This window comes from Hemitrygon akajei, chromosome 9 (genome assembly GCF_048418815.1).
Source record: "Hemitrygon akajei chromosome 9, sHemAka1.3, whole genome shotgun sequence".
In the NCBI taxonomy this organism is placed as follows: domain Eukaryota; kingdom Metazoa; phylum Chordata; class Chondrichthyes; order Myliobatiformes; family Dasyatidae; genus Hemitrygon; species Hemitrygon akajei.
The window spans coordinates 125,229,257-125,246,161 of NC_133132.1; the positions used below are offsets into that span (position 1 = coordinate 125,229,257).

General features: G+C 42.0%; 2 protein-coding genes across 2 annotated transcripts in view; one reads left to right on the forward strand and one right to left on the reverse strand.

The window, feature by feature from the left end:
* nbas (NBAS subunit of NRZ tethering complex) overlaps positions 1 to 15,829 on the reverse strand; it is a 305,288-nt gene extending 289,459 nt beyond the window's left edge. Inside the window, exons 1-4 of the mRNA XM_073056940.1 lie at positions 15,694 to 15,829; positions 2,404 to 2,452; positions 1,050 to 1,086; positions 323 to 400 (exon numbers count right to left, since the gene is read on the reverse strand). Coding sequence (XP_072913041.1) covers positions 323 to 400; positions 1,050 to 1,086; positions 2,404 to 2,452; positions 15,694 to 15,768 — 239 coding nt within the window. The 5' untranslated portion in view covers positions 15,769 to 15,829. The remainder of the gene's footprint in view (positions 1 to 322; positions 401 to 1,049; positions 1,087 to 2,403; positions 2,453 to 15,693) is intronic.
* Positions 15,830 to 15,886: 57 nt separating this feature from the next.
* ddx1 (DEAD (Asp-Glu-Ala-Asp) box helicase 1) overlaps positions 15,887 to 16,905 on the forward strand; it is a 31,206-nt gene continuing 30,187 nt past the window's right edge. Inside the window, exon 1 of the mRNA XM_073056941.1 lies at positions 15,887 to 16,054. Within this exon, the coding sequence (XP_072913042.1) occupies positions 16,039 to 16,054 (16 nt within the window). The 5' untranslated portion in view covers positions 15,887 to 16,038. The remainder of the gene's footprint in view (positions 16,055 to 16,905) is intronic.

Sequence of the window (16,905 nt, forward strand, 5' to 3'; positions counted from 1 at the left end):
TACACAAGGTCAAATGCATGATTAAAACTCAAACTGAAAAGATTCCATCAGAGAAGCATTGAGCCACTTTAACTTTGAAATCGTAATCATTTTTCTTGGAAAAAATACTAAGTGCTTACAATATTTTCACAATGTTTTATCCCTTTCATTCTACTATTTTATCAGTTTAATATTTAGCAGACTAACAGAAAAAGGGTTTTATTAAAATGTTAACAGATCTATTACATATTATTTGAGGGCTTCAAAACATTACTATTCAAACTAAAAATAACATTGCTTCATGTACGAAAGCATAATAAAACTTTAAAATACCATTAATTACCTGGTTACAACAAGCTGCCAGGTGATCTGTTTTGTAACCAGCTGGAAAAAACTAGGAGAGAGCAAAGACCTGGAAGAGCTACAGAGAGGAGAATTCAAAAAGTGATTATTAGAAAATATCTCAAACCTATTAAGAAACCAGTTATATTAAACACTATATCAATGCAAAAGTATTACAATTAAAAGGAATAGTCAATTGGTGTTGATGCTTAAAAGTTATTGAAATGGAACACTAAATTTACCAATAAAAAAATATATTATAGTATACCAGGTCAGATTAAATAGACAAGAAACCCTGTCAGAGTTATCAAAATACTATGGCTAACATGAGGGGGCACAGTTTTAAGGTGATTGGAAGTAGGTACAGAGGAGATGTCAGGGTAAGATTTTTAACACAGAGAGTGGTGAGTGCGTGGAACGGGCTGCCAGCAGCAGTGGTAGAGGCGGATATGATAGGGTCTTTTAAGAGACTTCCGGATAGGTACACAGAGCTTAGAAATTACCTAGGGTTACCCATAGCCCTCTGTTTTTCTAAGGTAAGGCCATGTTTGGCACTGCTTTGTGGGCCAAAGGGCTTGTATTGTGTTGTAGGCTCTCTATGTTTCTATATTTCTAATACCTCCAGTCTAATAATCAATAATATTACTAAAACAGCACAGACAAACAGAATCAACCACCTTATGCCTTAAAGGAGGAGAAAATGCAAGGAAATGAACAGCTTTAATTACCTGTATCCAACATATTGAAGTATAAACTTGAAAGGAGCTAAAAAGAAAGTAAGTAGTCTTAATAATGCTGACTGAATTTATTCATAAAGTTAAACAGTTAAAATTGAAGCAGAGGAATACTGTATTATTTTTAAAACTGCACCAAATCATTTACGTGATCACTATCATCATTAATAATAAAGATAGCAAGTCCACACCTGAAAAAGTACTTGACCATCACAAATGTCTCTGATATCTTTTCACAAGTAAGTGCCTTTCATTACAGGATACAAAATATCCTCTCAATTTACAAAATTCTTAAGTATACTAGTTATTTAGAACAGATACCAAAAGGTGATAGAAAAATTAACTATTACAAGCAAGATGATAAAAGATCCAGAAATCATGATATAGGAACAGCAGCTGATATTTACTTAAATAAACATTTGTGGGAGAATGTGTGGACATGAACGGATATTTTCAAAATGCTAACTGGAGAGGGAAAAAATACCCAGAATACTAATATGAACTCATCAGCAATACAATGCTGTGGTAGCCATTGCATCCGTCCAATTAAACATCTGATGTGAAAGAAGGCACCTCAAACAACCTAACACAGCCTCTGTTATGCACTAGAACCACAGCCTACATTTATGCTCAAGGTTTGGACAGTGACTTAATACACAATCCTCCAGTTCAAATGTAGTAATATCACTAATTAATTCACAAGTTGAAAACAACTTCCTGATAAAGTGATCCAACAAATTCCAGTGGAAAGAGAACCCAAAAAAAAGTTCCAAAAATAAAATCAACTTTACACTGCAGAACAAAAATTCTAAATTCTGCCTCAAAGATTAGAAAGGTATCGAAAGTGTAAAATTCGCAGTTTGGAGGATTTATGTTTCTTGTATTATGAAAGCATTTCTGTTGCTAATATAATGATCTTAAATAACCAGACTCATATATATTATTACATCTTGTAACAGTCTTTTCCCCAGAGTAGGGGACAGCAAAACCAGGGGTCTAGATTTAGGGTGGAGGGGGGGAAGCTTTAAAAGTGACCCAATGGCAACTTCTTTATGAAGAGTGTGATAAGTATATGGAACATGCTGCCAGGGAAAGTGGTTGGTGCAAGTACAATAATATCATTTAAGACACACATGGATAGGTACATGGTGGAGTGCAATTTAGAGGGATATAGGGTGAACACAAAAAATTGGGAGTGGCTTGGTGGGCACCATGGCCAGCATGGGCCGAAGAACCTGTATCTGTGTTACATTGCTCGATGATTCTAAAAACTCATCTTCTGTAAAACTGGGTTTAACATTTAATTCAGATTGGAAAATATACCTCGCAGATTTCAAACACAACTCACCAGAAATAGTCTTTGCAATAACAGATCCACGTTCTCGATTGTTTCTGGGCTACAAACAAATAAAACAAGACAAATTCCAGATTAGAGTCAAATGATGTCCTTGGATACACGGTTCAAAATTTCTGCTGATTTAGTGGTGTATTACATCAAACATCAACACAAATCAGCCATTAGGCAAAATTATTGAAAGGATTCCAATCATTAACTATTCCCATATGTCAATACATGACCTCCTCTTCTGTCATAATGAGGCCACATTCAGCTTGGAGGACCAACACCTTATATTCCATCTGGGTAGCTTCCAAACTGATGGCATGAACATCAATTTCTCTAACTTCCAGTAATGGCCCCGCTCTGTCTCCTTCACCATTTGCCATCCCCTTTTCCCTCTTTCACGTTATCTCCTTGTCTGCCCATTGCCTCCCTCTAGTACTCCTCCTTTTCCTTCTTCCTTAGCCTTCTATCCTCTATCAGACTCCCCCCTCTCCAGCCCTGTATCTCTTTCATCAATCAACTTCCCAACTCTTTACTTCATCTCTGCCCCTCCCAGTTTCATCCAGTGTTTCTCCCTCTCCTTCCCTCCAACTCTTAAATAAGACCATAAGATATAGGAGCAGAAGTAGGTCATTCGGCCCACCAAGTCTGCTCTGCCATTCAGTAATGAGCTGATCCAATTCTTCCAGTCATCCCCACTCCACTGCTTTCACCCCATACCCTTTGATGCCCTGGCTAATCAAGAACCTATCTATCTCTGCCTTAAATGCACTAAATGACTTGTCCTTTTAGAACTGAGATGCAGAGAAATTAGTCTAAGGGTGGTAAATCTGTGGAATTTGTTGCCACGAGTGGCTGTGGAGGCCAAGTCATTCAACTCTGAAGTCATGCCCACTTGTCCTAGAATCTCCTACTATGGGAAATAACTTTACCATATCTAATCTGTTCAGGCTTTTTAACATTCAGAATGTTTCTATGAGACCCCTTCCTCATTCTCCTGAACTCCAGGGAATACAGCCCAAGAGCTGCAAGACATTCCTCATACAGTAACCCTGTCATTCCTGGAATCATTCTCTTGAATCTTCTCTGAACCTTCTCCAACGTCAGTATATTCTTTCTAAAATAAGGAGCCCAAAACTGCACACAATACTCCAATCTACTCTTTTTTTTGGCCAATCCTACCTAAGGGTCTCAGCCCAAAACGTCGACTGTTCTTTTTTCCAGCTGGCTGGCCTGCTGACTTCCTCCAGCATTTTGTGTGTGTTGATAATTTTCTAAAATTAGGACATTCATATTTAAAGCATCCAATACTGATAATGTGATTAAAATTAAAGTGAAATCAGCACAGAAATGGGAGTTTTTTTTCCAGACTGTTTAGCAGATCAGGAAGATGTGTATGATAAAGGGCACCTGTTTTAATGTGAGAATTTGATTTACATAGAAACATAGAAAACCTACAGCACAATACAGGCCCTTCAGCCCACAAAGCTGTGCCGAAAAAATATTTACTTTAGAAATTAGCTAGGGTTATCCATAGCTCTCTATTTTTCTAAGCTCCATGTACCTATCCAAGAGTTTCTTAAAAGACACTATTGTATCAGCCTCCACTACCGCCGCTGGCAGCGTATTCCACGCACTCACCACTCTCTGCGTAAAAAACTTTCCCCGGACATTTCCTCTGTACCTACTTCTAAGCACCTTAAAACTATGTCCTATCGTGGTAGCCATTTCAGCCCAAGAAAAAGCCTCTGACTATCCGCATGATCAATGCCTCTCATCATCTTATACACCTCTATCAGGTCACCTCTCATCCTCCTTTGCTCCAAGGAGAAAAGGCTAAGTTCACTCAACCTATTCTCATAAGGCATGCTCCCCAATCCAGGCAACATCCTTGTAAATCTCCTCTGCACCCTTTCTATAGTTTCCACATCCTTCCTGTAGTGAGGTGACCAGAACTGAGCACAGTACTCCAAGTGGGGTCTGGCCAGTGTCCTATATAGTTGTAATATTACCTCTCAGTTCCTGAACTCAATCCCACAGTTGCTGAAGGTCTTCTTAAAACAGTCTTAAAACTTCTTCAAACAATCAACCTGCACAGCAGCTTTGAGTGTCCTATGGACTCGGACCCCAAGATCCCTCTGATCCTCCACACTGCCAAGAATCTTATCATTAATACTATATTCTGCCATCATATTTCACCTACCAAAATGAACCACCTCGCATTTATCTGAGTTGAACTCCAGCTGCCACTTCTCAGCCCAGTTTTGCATCCTATCGATGTCCCACTGTAACCTCTGACAGCCCTCCACACTATCCACAACACTTCCAACCTTTTGTGTTATCAGCAAATTTACTAACCCATCCTTCCACTTCCTCATCCAGGTCATTTATTAAAAAAAATCACAAAGAGAAGGGGTCCCAGAACAGATACTTAAGGGACTCCACTGGTTACCGACCTCCATGCAAAATATGACCCGTCGACAACCACTCTCTGCCTTCTGTGAGCAAGACAATTCTGGATCCACACAGCAAGGTCCCCTTAGATACCATGCCTCCTTACTTTCTCAATAAGCCTTACATGGGGTACCTTATCAAATGCCTTGCTGAAATCCAGATTTCATTTAAGAAAATTTGAAATAGAGTAGACTATGGCCATTTCTTCCCTCACACTTGTTCTGCCATGCAACAAGACCCTAACCAACAACTTCTTCAATAATATCTTCCTATATGGTCCCGAAACTTTCAGCTTGCTAACACATTTGATGAAGTGCTGTAAACATAAAACTTCAATGTAGATTGTAACATATTGGCATTGACAGAAGATTGACCAATAGAGCACATATAACGTGGGTGAAGGCATTGAAGACTGACTGCTAAATTTATTAATGGCATGAAGTTATACAGGGGCTACAAAAGTGATAATAGAAGCATTTAAGCCCATTCAGTTAAGTCTGATAAAATGAAGGATCATGTGAGAAGGATAAAATTGTCTAAATTAGCATAAAAAATAAAAACAAATGGTGAAATTGAAGTGCTCTGAAATGTAGTCTGAGTACATGCTTTGTAAATGCTAATTTGCTAATACCATCCATAATGAGGAATAACAGAATTGAATTTATTGGTTGGTGAAATTAATATACAAATGGAATAATTGAGATTCTGCAGATGCTGGAAGTTGAACACAACACACACACACATACACACACACAAAATACTGGAGGAATTCAGCAGGTCAGGCAGCATTTATGGAAACAGTTGACATTTCAGACCAAAACCTGAAGGGGGAAGATGATGGAATAAAGTGGAAGGTGAAGCCAGGTGAGTGGGAGAGGGATGAGGCTGGGAGGTGACTGGTGGAGAAGGCAAAAGGCTGGAGGAGGAGTTTGACAGGAGAGGAGAGTGAACAATGGTATAAAGTAAAGGAGGTGATAGGCAGGTGAGGAGAAGAGGTATGAAGCCAAAGTGAGGAATAGAAGAGGGATGGAGGAATCAATGTTCATGCCATCAGGTCAGAGACTACCTAGATGGAACTTGAGGTGTTACTCTTCTACCCTATGAGTGGCCTTATTGTGGAAGAAGATGAGGCCACAGAACACTTCATCTGCAAATCTGTCACCATCGTGTTCTCAATGCAGCTTCCTCTACATTGGTGCCTGCCCATTCACCTCCTCCCTCACTTCCATTGATGACTCAAGCAGTCCTTCCAAATGAAGCAATGCTTCACCTGTTTGGTTTGTCTACTGTACCTGGTGCTACCGATACAGCCTCTTCTACATTGGCCAGAACCATTGTAAATTGGGGGACTGATTTGTCGAGCACCTCCACTCCACTCTGCAAAAAAGTGGAATTTCTCAAAGTTCAACCATTTTAATTCTCATCCCCATTCCTGTTCCAATGTCACAACGAGGCAGGTTTAAAGTGCTGGGGAGTAGGCACAGAGGAGATGTCAGGGGTAAGTTTGTTTTACACAGAGAGTGGTGAGTGCGTGGAATGGGCTGCCGGCAACGGTGGTGGAGGAGGATATGATAGGGTCTTTTAAGAGACTTTTGGATAGGTACATGGAGCTTAGGAAAATAGAGGGCTGTGGGTAAGCCTAGTAATTTCTAAGGTAGGGACATGTTCGGCACGACTTTGTGGGCCGAAGGGCCTGTATGTTTTCTATGTTTCTAATGAGGTCACTGTCAGGGTGGAGGAGCAACACCTCATATTTGTCTAGGTAGCCTCCAACCTGAAGGTATGAACATAGATTTCTCCTTCCAGTAACTTTTGCCCCTCCACTTTTCTTTGGTTCCTTTCTCTGGCCTCTTACCTCTTCTCATCTGTCTATCAGCTCCCCCTGGTGCCCCTTCTCCTTCCCTTTCTCCCATGGCCCACTCTCCTCTCCAATGAGATTCCTTCCTCTCAAGTCCTTTGGCTTTTCCCCCTATCAACTCCCTACTTCTTACCTCATTCCACTCACCTGGCATTGCCTATCACCTTCTAACTTGTCTTCCCCTCCCTTTCCCCACCTTTCTATTCTGGCACCTGCCCCCTTCCTTCCCAGTCCTGATAAGGGTCTTGGCCTGAAACATTGACTGTTTATACATTGCTATAGATACTGCCTGGTCAGTGGAGTTCCTCCACACTTTTTGTGCATTGAGACAAATGGAATGTTTTATTTCAGTTACAAAGGACACTAGTGAGACCACATCTGGAGTTAGGCATGCAATTTATCAAGATGGATTTTAATGCAACTGCAACAGTTCAGACAATTATTGTAGTTACGGGGAGCAGTATGTTTTATTATGAGGAAACGTCGAACAAGATCATCTTGTACATACTAGAGTTTAGATGGAACAGAGGAAATGATTGGAAAAAAAAGGTACACAGGAGACATAAAAGGATAGGTGTAAGGGAAAGTTGGAATTATTCAAAATTAAAGTGTCACTAATTTACAGCAGATTAAAGTTTTTGGGGGTGGGGGATTGCATAGTTAAAAATACTGTCAGATCACCCATGAGCTTATGAAATGTGGCGTATACGTGAGGAATGTTCTATTCATATTTGAATGCAATATGTAAAACCCTGACTAAGCCAAGGCCAATGGAAACATGACAAGACTGCAAATGCTGGAACTTGAAACAATCTGTAGGAATCTGTTGCCAATTGATTTCCTCACATTGATGTTGCTTGATCTGCTGAGATCTTCCAGCAGTTTGTTTATAAATTAAAGTCAAGTTTATTGTCATATGTAAGAATACTTGTTTGTATGTATTACTGCAATGAACAGCTTTCTTGTTTACTTGAAAAACAAACCATTTCACTTGTGAAATAACCTTTGGGATTTTGAAAGTTTGGAGAAAACAGCTTTTGATGGACTATAAACAAAGGTCGTCTTTCGGGGCTTTGCTTTTGCTTTCATGGTGAGAGAGCTGATGCTTTATGCTGGAATAATTTGTGGGGGGGGAGAGTCGATGCTACTTGCTCCAGCTTGTGCGTGGGGAGGGGGGGATTCAAGGGGCGTTGAGGTTCTTATGTTTCCTCTGTCATTCATTTTTGGGAGATTTTCTCCTGTTTCGAGGATGCCTGTGGAGAATAAGAATTTCAGGTTGTATATTGTATACATTCTCTGATATTAAATGAAACGACTGAACTACTGACCCTTTCATATTCTCTTGCCTAACGCTTTTCAGAAGTCAAAATACATTACTTTCACTGGTTACCTTAAGGTAATGAATTAAATTAAGACATGTTGGATTTTAAGACATTGGTTAAGTTCAACCAGGTTAAGGAAATTTGTGATGGAGAAGGACAAAGATTAATGATCTGACTAAAGAAAACTGGCAAATTATCATGTTGATGAGAAAACCTGCAGATGCTGGAAATCCAAGCAACACACACACACACAAAAAACCCAAAATGCTGGAGGAACTCAATAGGACAGACTGTATCTATGGAAAATTAATTTGAAACTTAATCTGAACACGTATGTACAGTGTAGGCATTTCTAATTCACGGCTGAGTAATGGAAGGACACAAGGGCTGTTGCTCCTGAAACATTAGAATTTCGTGGCCAACATGACACAAGAATAAATATGGTGTTACATATACATCTAGGACAATTAATAGGTTTCAATAGGTACATTTAATGTCAGAGAAATATATACAATATACAACATGAAATTATTTTTCTTCACAAATTAACTTTTTCTCTTTATTTAAAAAAAAGACTTCTGTTAAGTGTTGCTGCTGACTCTGTTGAGCCAAAACTCCACAGCATAGTTTTCGATATGGATATTTCATCCCTGCTAATTAAATCTAGGTAGATACAAATCACACAATTTTCAGCAAGATATATTGGTAATTAACACTACAGTTCTGTTTCATTGGAGCTAGGGTCTACAAATAGCAAAAAAAAGTCTTCATTTTGTATGAATATCATGTCCTATATATAAGCTTTTTTATATTATTTTCTGTGCAGGTTGGTTTAAATTCCTATTTGAAGCACAGTGGAAAACATTCATCGCCATCCACTCTTTATTTCCCCTAGAAAAAGCAGGTATCTGTGAATTGTAAATTTTTGGTCATAATGGTAAACATTTAGCAGATATATTTCAAAGGAAGTTTTATGTTTTAAGTTTATCGTTGCACCACAAATTGACTCTTGTTTACATGGCATAGTTAAAGAGTGTTGTGTGTATATTATCTTAGTTAACACTGGTTGTGAGAATATTCGACTATTAATATTATCTAAGCGCACAATGATTCTGTATTGAATTTAATACAGCCGGTATATAACTCTCTACAGTTTCACAGTGAAGAGATCTTTTTAAAATCACCGAAGAAAGCTTCTGCCTTAGGTAATTTTTGAGAAATTATTTACAGTTACAAGAAAAAATTTGTGAACTCTTTGCAATTACCTGGTTTTCTGCATTAATTACTCATAAAATGTGGTCTGATCTTCAACTAAGTCACAATAATAGACAAATACAATCTCCCTAAACTAATCACACACAAACAATTGTACTTCTCGCCAATGTTGAGTACACCATTTAAACAATCTCAGTCTAGGTTCAAAAAACAACGTGGACCTCCGAGGTAAAGCCTTCTACAAAAGCTATTTGGAGTCAGGTGTTCCAATCAATGAGATGTTTGTAGAGGTACCCTGCCCAAAAAAAAAGACACACAAAGTCAGGTTACTGACAGAGCCTGCCTCAATCAAAACAACTTTTAGAGGACCTTAGAACAAGAATTGTAGGACGTATGAAGCTGGAAAAGGCTCCATAAGCATTTCTAAAGACCTGAGTGTTGATCAATTCATGGTGAAAAAGAATACAAGGATAACAGCAAAAAAATCTCGCAGAAACCTCTACAACTTGCTGAAGTCTCTGTTCATGAGTCCACTGTAAGACTGAACAAGAATGGTGTTCATCAAAGAACACCACGGAGGAACCCACTGCTCTCCAAAAAAAAAATGCTGCATGTCTCAAGTTTGCAAAATACCACCTGGATGTTCCACAACACTTCTGGGACAATGTTTTGTGGACAGATGAGACAAAAGTTGAACTTCTCTGCAGAAATGCACATCGCTACGTTTGGAGGAAAAAAGGCACTGCACACCAAAATTTCATCCCAACAGTGGAACATGGTGGAAGGAGCATCATGGTTTGTAGTTGCTTTGCTGCCTCAGGGCCTGGACAGCTTGCAATCATTGAGGGAACAGTGAATTCAAAATTATATCAAGAGATTTTACAGAAGGAGGTTAGGGTAGCAATCCATCATCTGAAGCTTAATAGAATTTGGATGATGCAACAAGACAATATTCCAAAACACAGGAGTAAATCAACAACAAAATGGTTTAAAAAGAAGAAAATTCTTTTCTCGGAATGGCCGAGTTTTCTGTCCAGACCTTATCCCAATTGAGATGCTGTGGCCTGAAAACGGCTGTTCATGCAAGGTATCCCAGAAATATTGATGAACTGGAATCGTTCTGTATGGAATAATGGTCTAAAATTCCACCTCGCCATCATGCAAGTCTGATCAACAGCTACAGTTTGATGGAGGTTCTTACTGCTTTAGGAGATTTGACCAATTATTAAATACAAGGATTTGCATATTTTTCCAGCATGGACAGTGAATGATTAAACAATGTGTTCAATAAAGACATGAAAAGTACAATTGTTTGTGTGTCATTAGTTTAACTATTATTGTGACAGATGACTATCAGACCACATTTTGTGAGTAATTAATGCAGAAAACCAAGTTATTGCAAAGGGTTCACAAACTTTGTCTTGCAATTGTAGCGTGCTGCATAGCTGTGTTCACACACACTGTGACAGCCATAGAAAAAGGGTGCAAGGGCTATAAACACGTACTGCAGTTTCACCAGGACACAATATTGTATAACAAATCTATTCTGGTTAAATAATTTAGTTTGCAGATTTCACGTTGCTACTGGTTGTTATTTCAATAAATGATTCTTAATCTTCAATTTTCCATGTTTATATTAATGAAGTGGATCCGAGACGCAATGATACACAATCCCTTCTTCACCCTCCACCCAGCTTTTTGTCTGATGCAAACCCTGATACTTCCCATCCCCCAGCGTTCTTCTGTTGTTTCCCTTATCGCCTCCACCCTACCTTATCACCTCCTCCCAAGGAACACTCTGTCCTCTCCCCAGCAACTTCTTCCCCCTATGCCAATGACACCACAGGATCCTTCACAATAAGCAGCATCTTATCTGAATGCATAACAGCATGGTATAACAACTGCTCTGCACATAACCACAAAAAACTGTGGACACATCTTGGAAACCAGCCACCCATCCACAGAAACCATCTGCACGCAGTGGTCACTTCATTAGATACACCTGCTTGTTAATGCAAGTATCTAATCAGCCAATCTATATGGCAGCAACTCAATCCCTAAAAGCATGCAGACATGGTCAAGAGGTATAGTTGTTGTTCAGACCAAACATCATAATGGGGAAGAAATGTGATTCAAGTGATTTTTATTGTGGAATGATTGTTGGTGCTAGACAATTTGGTATGAGAAACTGCAGATATCCTGGGATTTTCACGCACAAGTCTCGAGTATGGTATTAAAAAAAAAACCCAGTGAAAGGCAGCCTGTGGGTGAAAATGCATTGTTAATGGAAGAGGTCAGAGAAGAAAGGTTCAAGTTGAAAAGAAGGTGGCAATAATCAAATAACCACGTTACAACAGTGGTGTGCAGAACAGCATCTCTGAATGAACAACATGTCAAACCTTGAAGTGAATGGGCTACAGCAGAAGAAAATCATGAACGTTCCCTCATTGGCCTACTTTATTAGGTACAGGAGATAGTTCTCACTTAATCTAAAAAGCAGCCAGTACAATTAAAGAGCCCACCCACACCAGACATTCTCTCAAACTTCAAAGTGCAAGGTAAATTTATCAAAGCTCCTGTACCTACTTCCCGATTTCAGCAGTGAGAAGAGAGCATAGACTACATGGCAAACACGAGTAAATCTGCAGATGCTGGAAATTCAAACAACACACACAAAATGCTGGTGGAACACAGCAGCCCAGGCAGCATCTACCAGAAGAAGCACTGTCGACATTTTGGGCCGAGACCCTTCGTCAGGACTAACTGAAAGGAGAGATACTAATGTTACGTACCCCGTAACTGGGTCACTTACCAGCAAAGATAGAGAGGTCCGTTGAAGTCTGATGGTACTATTTTTAACAGTATTTATTGATAAAAATACACAAAATAATATCAAGGCAAACATACAGATAATATACGTCATCAATACTAAATCTAAAAGCGCGGGTCTAATAGTAATCAATAAGAAATAGCTCTATCGTTGTCTAGGGGATAATGTATTGTCCGATGGAAATATAAAAGTCACTCAGTTCATTCAAGCTGTAACTTTTGGGTTGGAGAGAAAAGACGGGTTAAAACTTGCCCATTCCTCTTATGATGTCAATCCTTCAAGAGTCGTTGGGAGTTGATTTCCCCGTTGTTAGCTAAAAACCGTTCTGCCGTGCTACAGGGCCCACCGATTCCGGGGCAAACGGAAAAGGACGCACGTGGCCTTCCACTGGTTTTTGCTATTACAGGATCGTTAGCGTTTCTTCTGGTGCGTCTGAGGGGCTGTTCCCACAGACCCTCTTTTTATCCTGACTCACAGGGTCTCAGTTGTCAATCAGGTTAGGATGATGCATTCCCTCCACCAACCTCCCCCTCGGTTCATTGCCTGGGGCTTCGATGCATAGTACAGGATGCAATACACAAGTCCGTCTCCAAGAGACAATAGCCGGTATCAATGGGTCCGCCTTTCGGAGGCCAGGACACATTCCAACCCTTTTGTGGATTCTGCATGTCTTTCTCTCATTTCCTGTGTCCCCTGAACTGACTTAATAGTGATCTTGCGATTCTCACAAAGGAGGGGGCTACCCCGCACCCTTCGGCCCCTCAGAGCTGTGGCACATTCGTAACACTAAGAGATTTGAAAGTAGTGGGGGGAGGGGGAAATGTGAAATGACAGGAGAAGACCGGAGGGGCTGGGATGAGGCTAAGAGCTGGAAAGGTGATTGGCGAAAGTGATACAGAAAGAATCATGGGACGGGAGGCCTCAGGAGAAAGAAAGGGGAAGGGGGGGGAAGCACCAGAGGGAGATGGAGAACAGGCAAACAACTAAATATGTCAGGGATGGGGTAAGAAGGGGAGGAGGGGCATTAACAGAAGTTAGAGAAGTCAATATTCATGCCATCAGGTTGAAGGCTACCCAGCCGGTATATAAGGTATTGTTCCTCCAACCTGAGTTTGGATTCATTTTGACAGTAGAGGAGGCCATGGATAGACATATCAAAATGGGAATAGGACATGGAATTAAAATGTGTGGCCACTGGGAGATCCTGCTTCCTATGGCAAACAGAGCGTAGGTGATCAGCGAAACGGTCTCCCAGTCTGCGTCTGGTCTCACCAATATATAAAAGGCCACACCGGGAGCACCGGACGCAGTATACCACACCAGCCGATTCACAGGTGAAGTGTCGCCTCACCTGGAAGGACTGTCTGGGGCCCTGAATGGTGGTGAGGGAGAAAGTGTAAGGGCAGGTGTAGCACTTGTTCCGCTTACAAGGATAAGTGCCAGGAGGGAGATTGGTGGGAAGGGATGTGGGGAATGAATGGACAAGGGAGTCATGAAGGGAGCGATCCCTGGGGAAAGCAGAAAGTGGGGAGGGAAAGATGTGCTTGGTAGTGGGATCCCGTTGGAGGTGGCGGAAGTTACAGAGAATTATACGTTGGACCTGGAGGCTGGTGGGGTGGTAGGTGAGGACAAGGGGAACCCTATCCCGAGTGGGGTGGCGGGCGGATGGGGTGAGGGCAGATGTGCGGGAAATGGGGGAGATGCGTTTGAGAGCAGAGTTGATGGTGGAAGAAGGGAAGCTCCTTTGTTTAAAAAAAGAAGGGGTCTCCTTCGTCCTGGAATGAAAAGCCTCATCCCGAGAGCAGATGCGGTGGAGACAGAGGAATTGTGAGAAGGGGATAGCATTTTTGCAAGAGACAGGGTGGGAAGAGGAATAGTCCAGGTAGCTGTGAGAGTCTGTAGGTTTATAGTAGATACCAGTAGATAAGCCGTCTCCAGAGATGGAGACAGAAAGTTCAAGAAAGGGGAGGGAGGTGTCGGAAATGGACCAGGTAAATTTGAGGGCAGGGTGAAAGTTGGAGGCAAAGTTAATGAAGTCAATGAGCTCAGCATGTGTGCAGGAGGCAGCACCAATGCAGTCATCGATGTAGCGAAGGAAAAGAGGGGAACGGATACCCCTATAGACTTGGAACATGGACTGTTCCACAAAGCCAACTAAAAGGCAGGCATAACTGGGACCCATAAGGGTGCCCATGGCTACACCCTTGGTTTGGAGGAAGTGGGAGGAGCCAAAGGAGAAATTATTGAGAGTAAGAACTAATTCCGCTAGACAGAGGAGAGTGGTGGTAGAGGGGAATTGGTTAGGTCTGGTTAGTCTACATGGTAAGTGTCTTTGATAATCGATGCTTTCTTGTGGCAGCACACCTTGTAGATATATTTAATGGCAGGGAAAGATTTTACTATGATGCACCAGGCTGTATCCACGACTTTTTGTTAGCATTTCCATTCTTGGGCACTGGAGTTTGCATACCTGGCCATGATGCAACCAGTCAGGGTACTTTCTAGTATGCATCTATAGAAGTTTGTTAAGTTTCAGATGACATGCCAAATCTGCGTATACATCTAAGAAAGCAGAGGCACTATGTGATGATCCCAAGACAGATACTCTGATATGATAAGGAATTTAAAGTTACTGACCCTTTTCATCTCTGATCCCTTAACGAGCACTGGCTCATGCACCCATTGTTTCATCCTCCTGTAGTCAATAAACTCCTATCTGGTTTTGTTGACATTGAATGAAAAGTTGTGTGGTGGCACCATTCAACCAGATTTTCAATCTCCCTCCTATATTTTGATACATCACCACCTTCGACTCTGCCTGTGACAGAGGTGTCGTCAGCAAACTTGAATATGGTGTTTGGAGCTGTACTTTGCCTCACGATCACAACTGTGACAACTGCAAGACCAGGGGACTAAGCACACAGCCTTGTGGTGCACCTGCGCTGATGGTGTTGTTGCCAATTTGTATTGACTGGGTCTGTAAAAGAGGAAACCAAGGATCCAGTTGCACAGGAAGGTATTGAGGCCCAGGTCTTGAGTTTCAAGGGGATGCAATGTTGAATGCTGAGCTGTAGCCAATGCTGAATATCCTGAAGAATGCATCCTCAGTGTCCAGGTGTTGCATTGCTGATTGAAGAGGCAATAAAATAGCATCTGCTGTTGACCAATTGGGACCGCAGGCAAATTGAAGTTAATCCAAGTCACTCCTCAGGCAGGAGAAACTAGCCTCTCAAAGCACTTCATCACAGACGTAATTGCTATTGGACGAACTCTGCACTTTGTTCTGCATTCTGTTACTGTCTTACCTTGCACCATCTCAATGTAGTGTGCAACGATTTGATCTGCATTAACAGTACGCTGTATCTCGATACATATAGTATGACAATAACAAACCAATTCCAACCCACAGCATCTTTCGTCCACCCCCACCCCAGTAAAGCCATTCATCTTCTCCGCACGCTAATAATACCCATTCCCAATCCTCCCCAATTCTCTGTCACGACCCAGGCCCTCTATCCACAACACCATTCCTCCATCCCCTGCCCATTCTTCTCCGCTCCCCGTGAACCCAAGACCATGACACTCCACACTACCACCCTCCCTAGTCCTGTCCTCACCAGTGCCTCGCTTTCCTGTAACCATTCGCAGTGCACCAGCAGATCGTACAAGATGTTCTCCTCCTCGGTCGCCATCGTCAGCACCGGAAGTGGTACGGGGAACCTCCAACACTGTTACACCGGAGAAATCACCCAGTCCATCCGTTGCTGAACGACTCCGCACTCAATCAAACTCCGGTTTGGTATCATCGGACTCAGTCCCAGCCCAGGCAGCTCCGGTTCCGTTCCCGGTAGTCCGGTTGATCTGCACAGCGATAGAAAAGAGTTACCGAATTTTTTAAGGAGCTGCGCAGACGCCGTGGGCGGAGCCGAGTGCAACTTCCGCGGGCACAGCAAGTGGCGAGGATGGCGGCGTATGCAGGTGAGGTGCCGCGTCAGCGTGAGGCTTGGGCAGCCGGGATCCGGCTCGGCAGCGTGGGGTCTGGAGCCGGAGACGCCGAAACCCGGCCCAGGCATGCCGGGTTTCGAAACCTGGTCTCGAAAAGCCTGAGCTCGGCACCATCTCATAAGGCCGCCCAGACCCCACTGATAACAACAGCTTGCTTTGAAATGAACCGTGCATTTTCCACTCGCCTTGGCTCCGTTATCTGTCACGCCATGGGCAGTGGAGGAGGGCAATACCGGACTGAGAGTCCGGCTCTGCGCCTGGATTTCTTTTCCACTCGAGCATGGCGACGCAATAATTTCGTGAAGCAGAAAAGGATGGGGATAATCTCGCCCATAACTTCACCATCCCCCAGTTAGAGCGCAAAACGAGTTCATCGGTGATCCATTATTCTCAAACGATTGTGCCGTTTTAATGTTTTTTGTCAAACTATGTTGCTCTATAGACCTAAGCTAAAACTTTGGTTCCTTATCAAGCAGACTCGATGGGTCGGATGGCCTGATTCTGCTCCTATGTCTTATGGTCTTATCCGTGCTATCACAGCAAATGATTTCCACCTCTATGGTGCAAGAAAGATACAAATCGGCTTTCATCCACAGCTGAGCTGTTGTGAGTGACTTGAGTTTGCCCTGAACTCAAGCATTCGACTCTCCTGCTGCAAGGCACTTAACAATGAAAGATGCTGAATAAATGTAAATTGGTTCTGGGTTGTGACCTTTGCCAGGGTGCTGACAAGGTCTTCCTCTTCATAATTGAAATCTGGGTAAAAATAATATGCCTTAATGATTAACCAGCACTATGACTTGCCATTGGATAACCAAAATGTC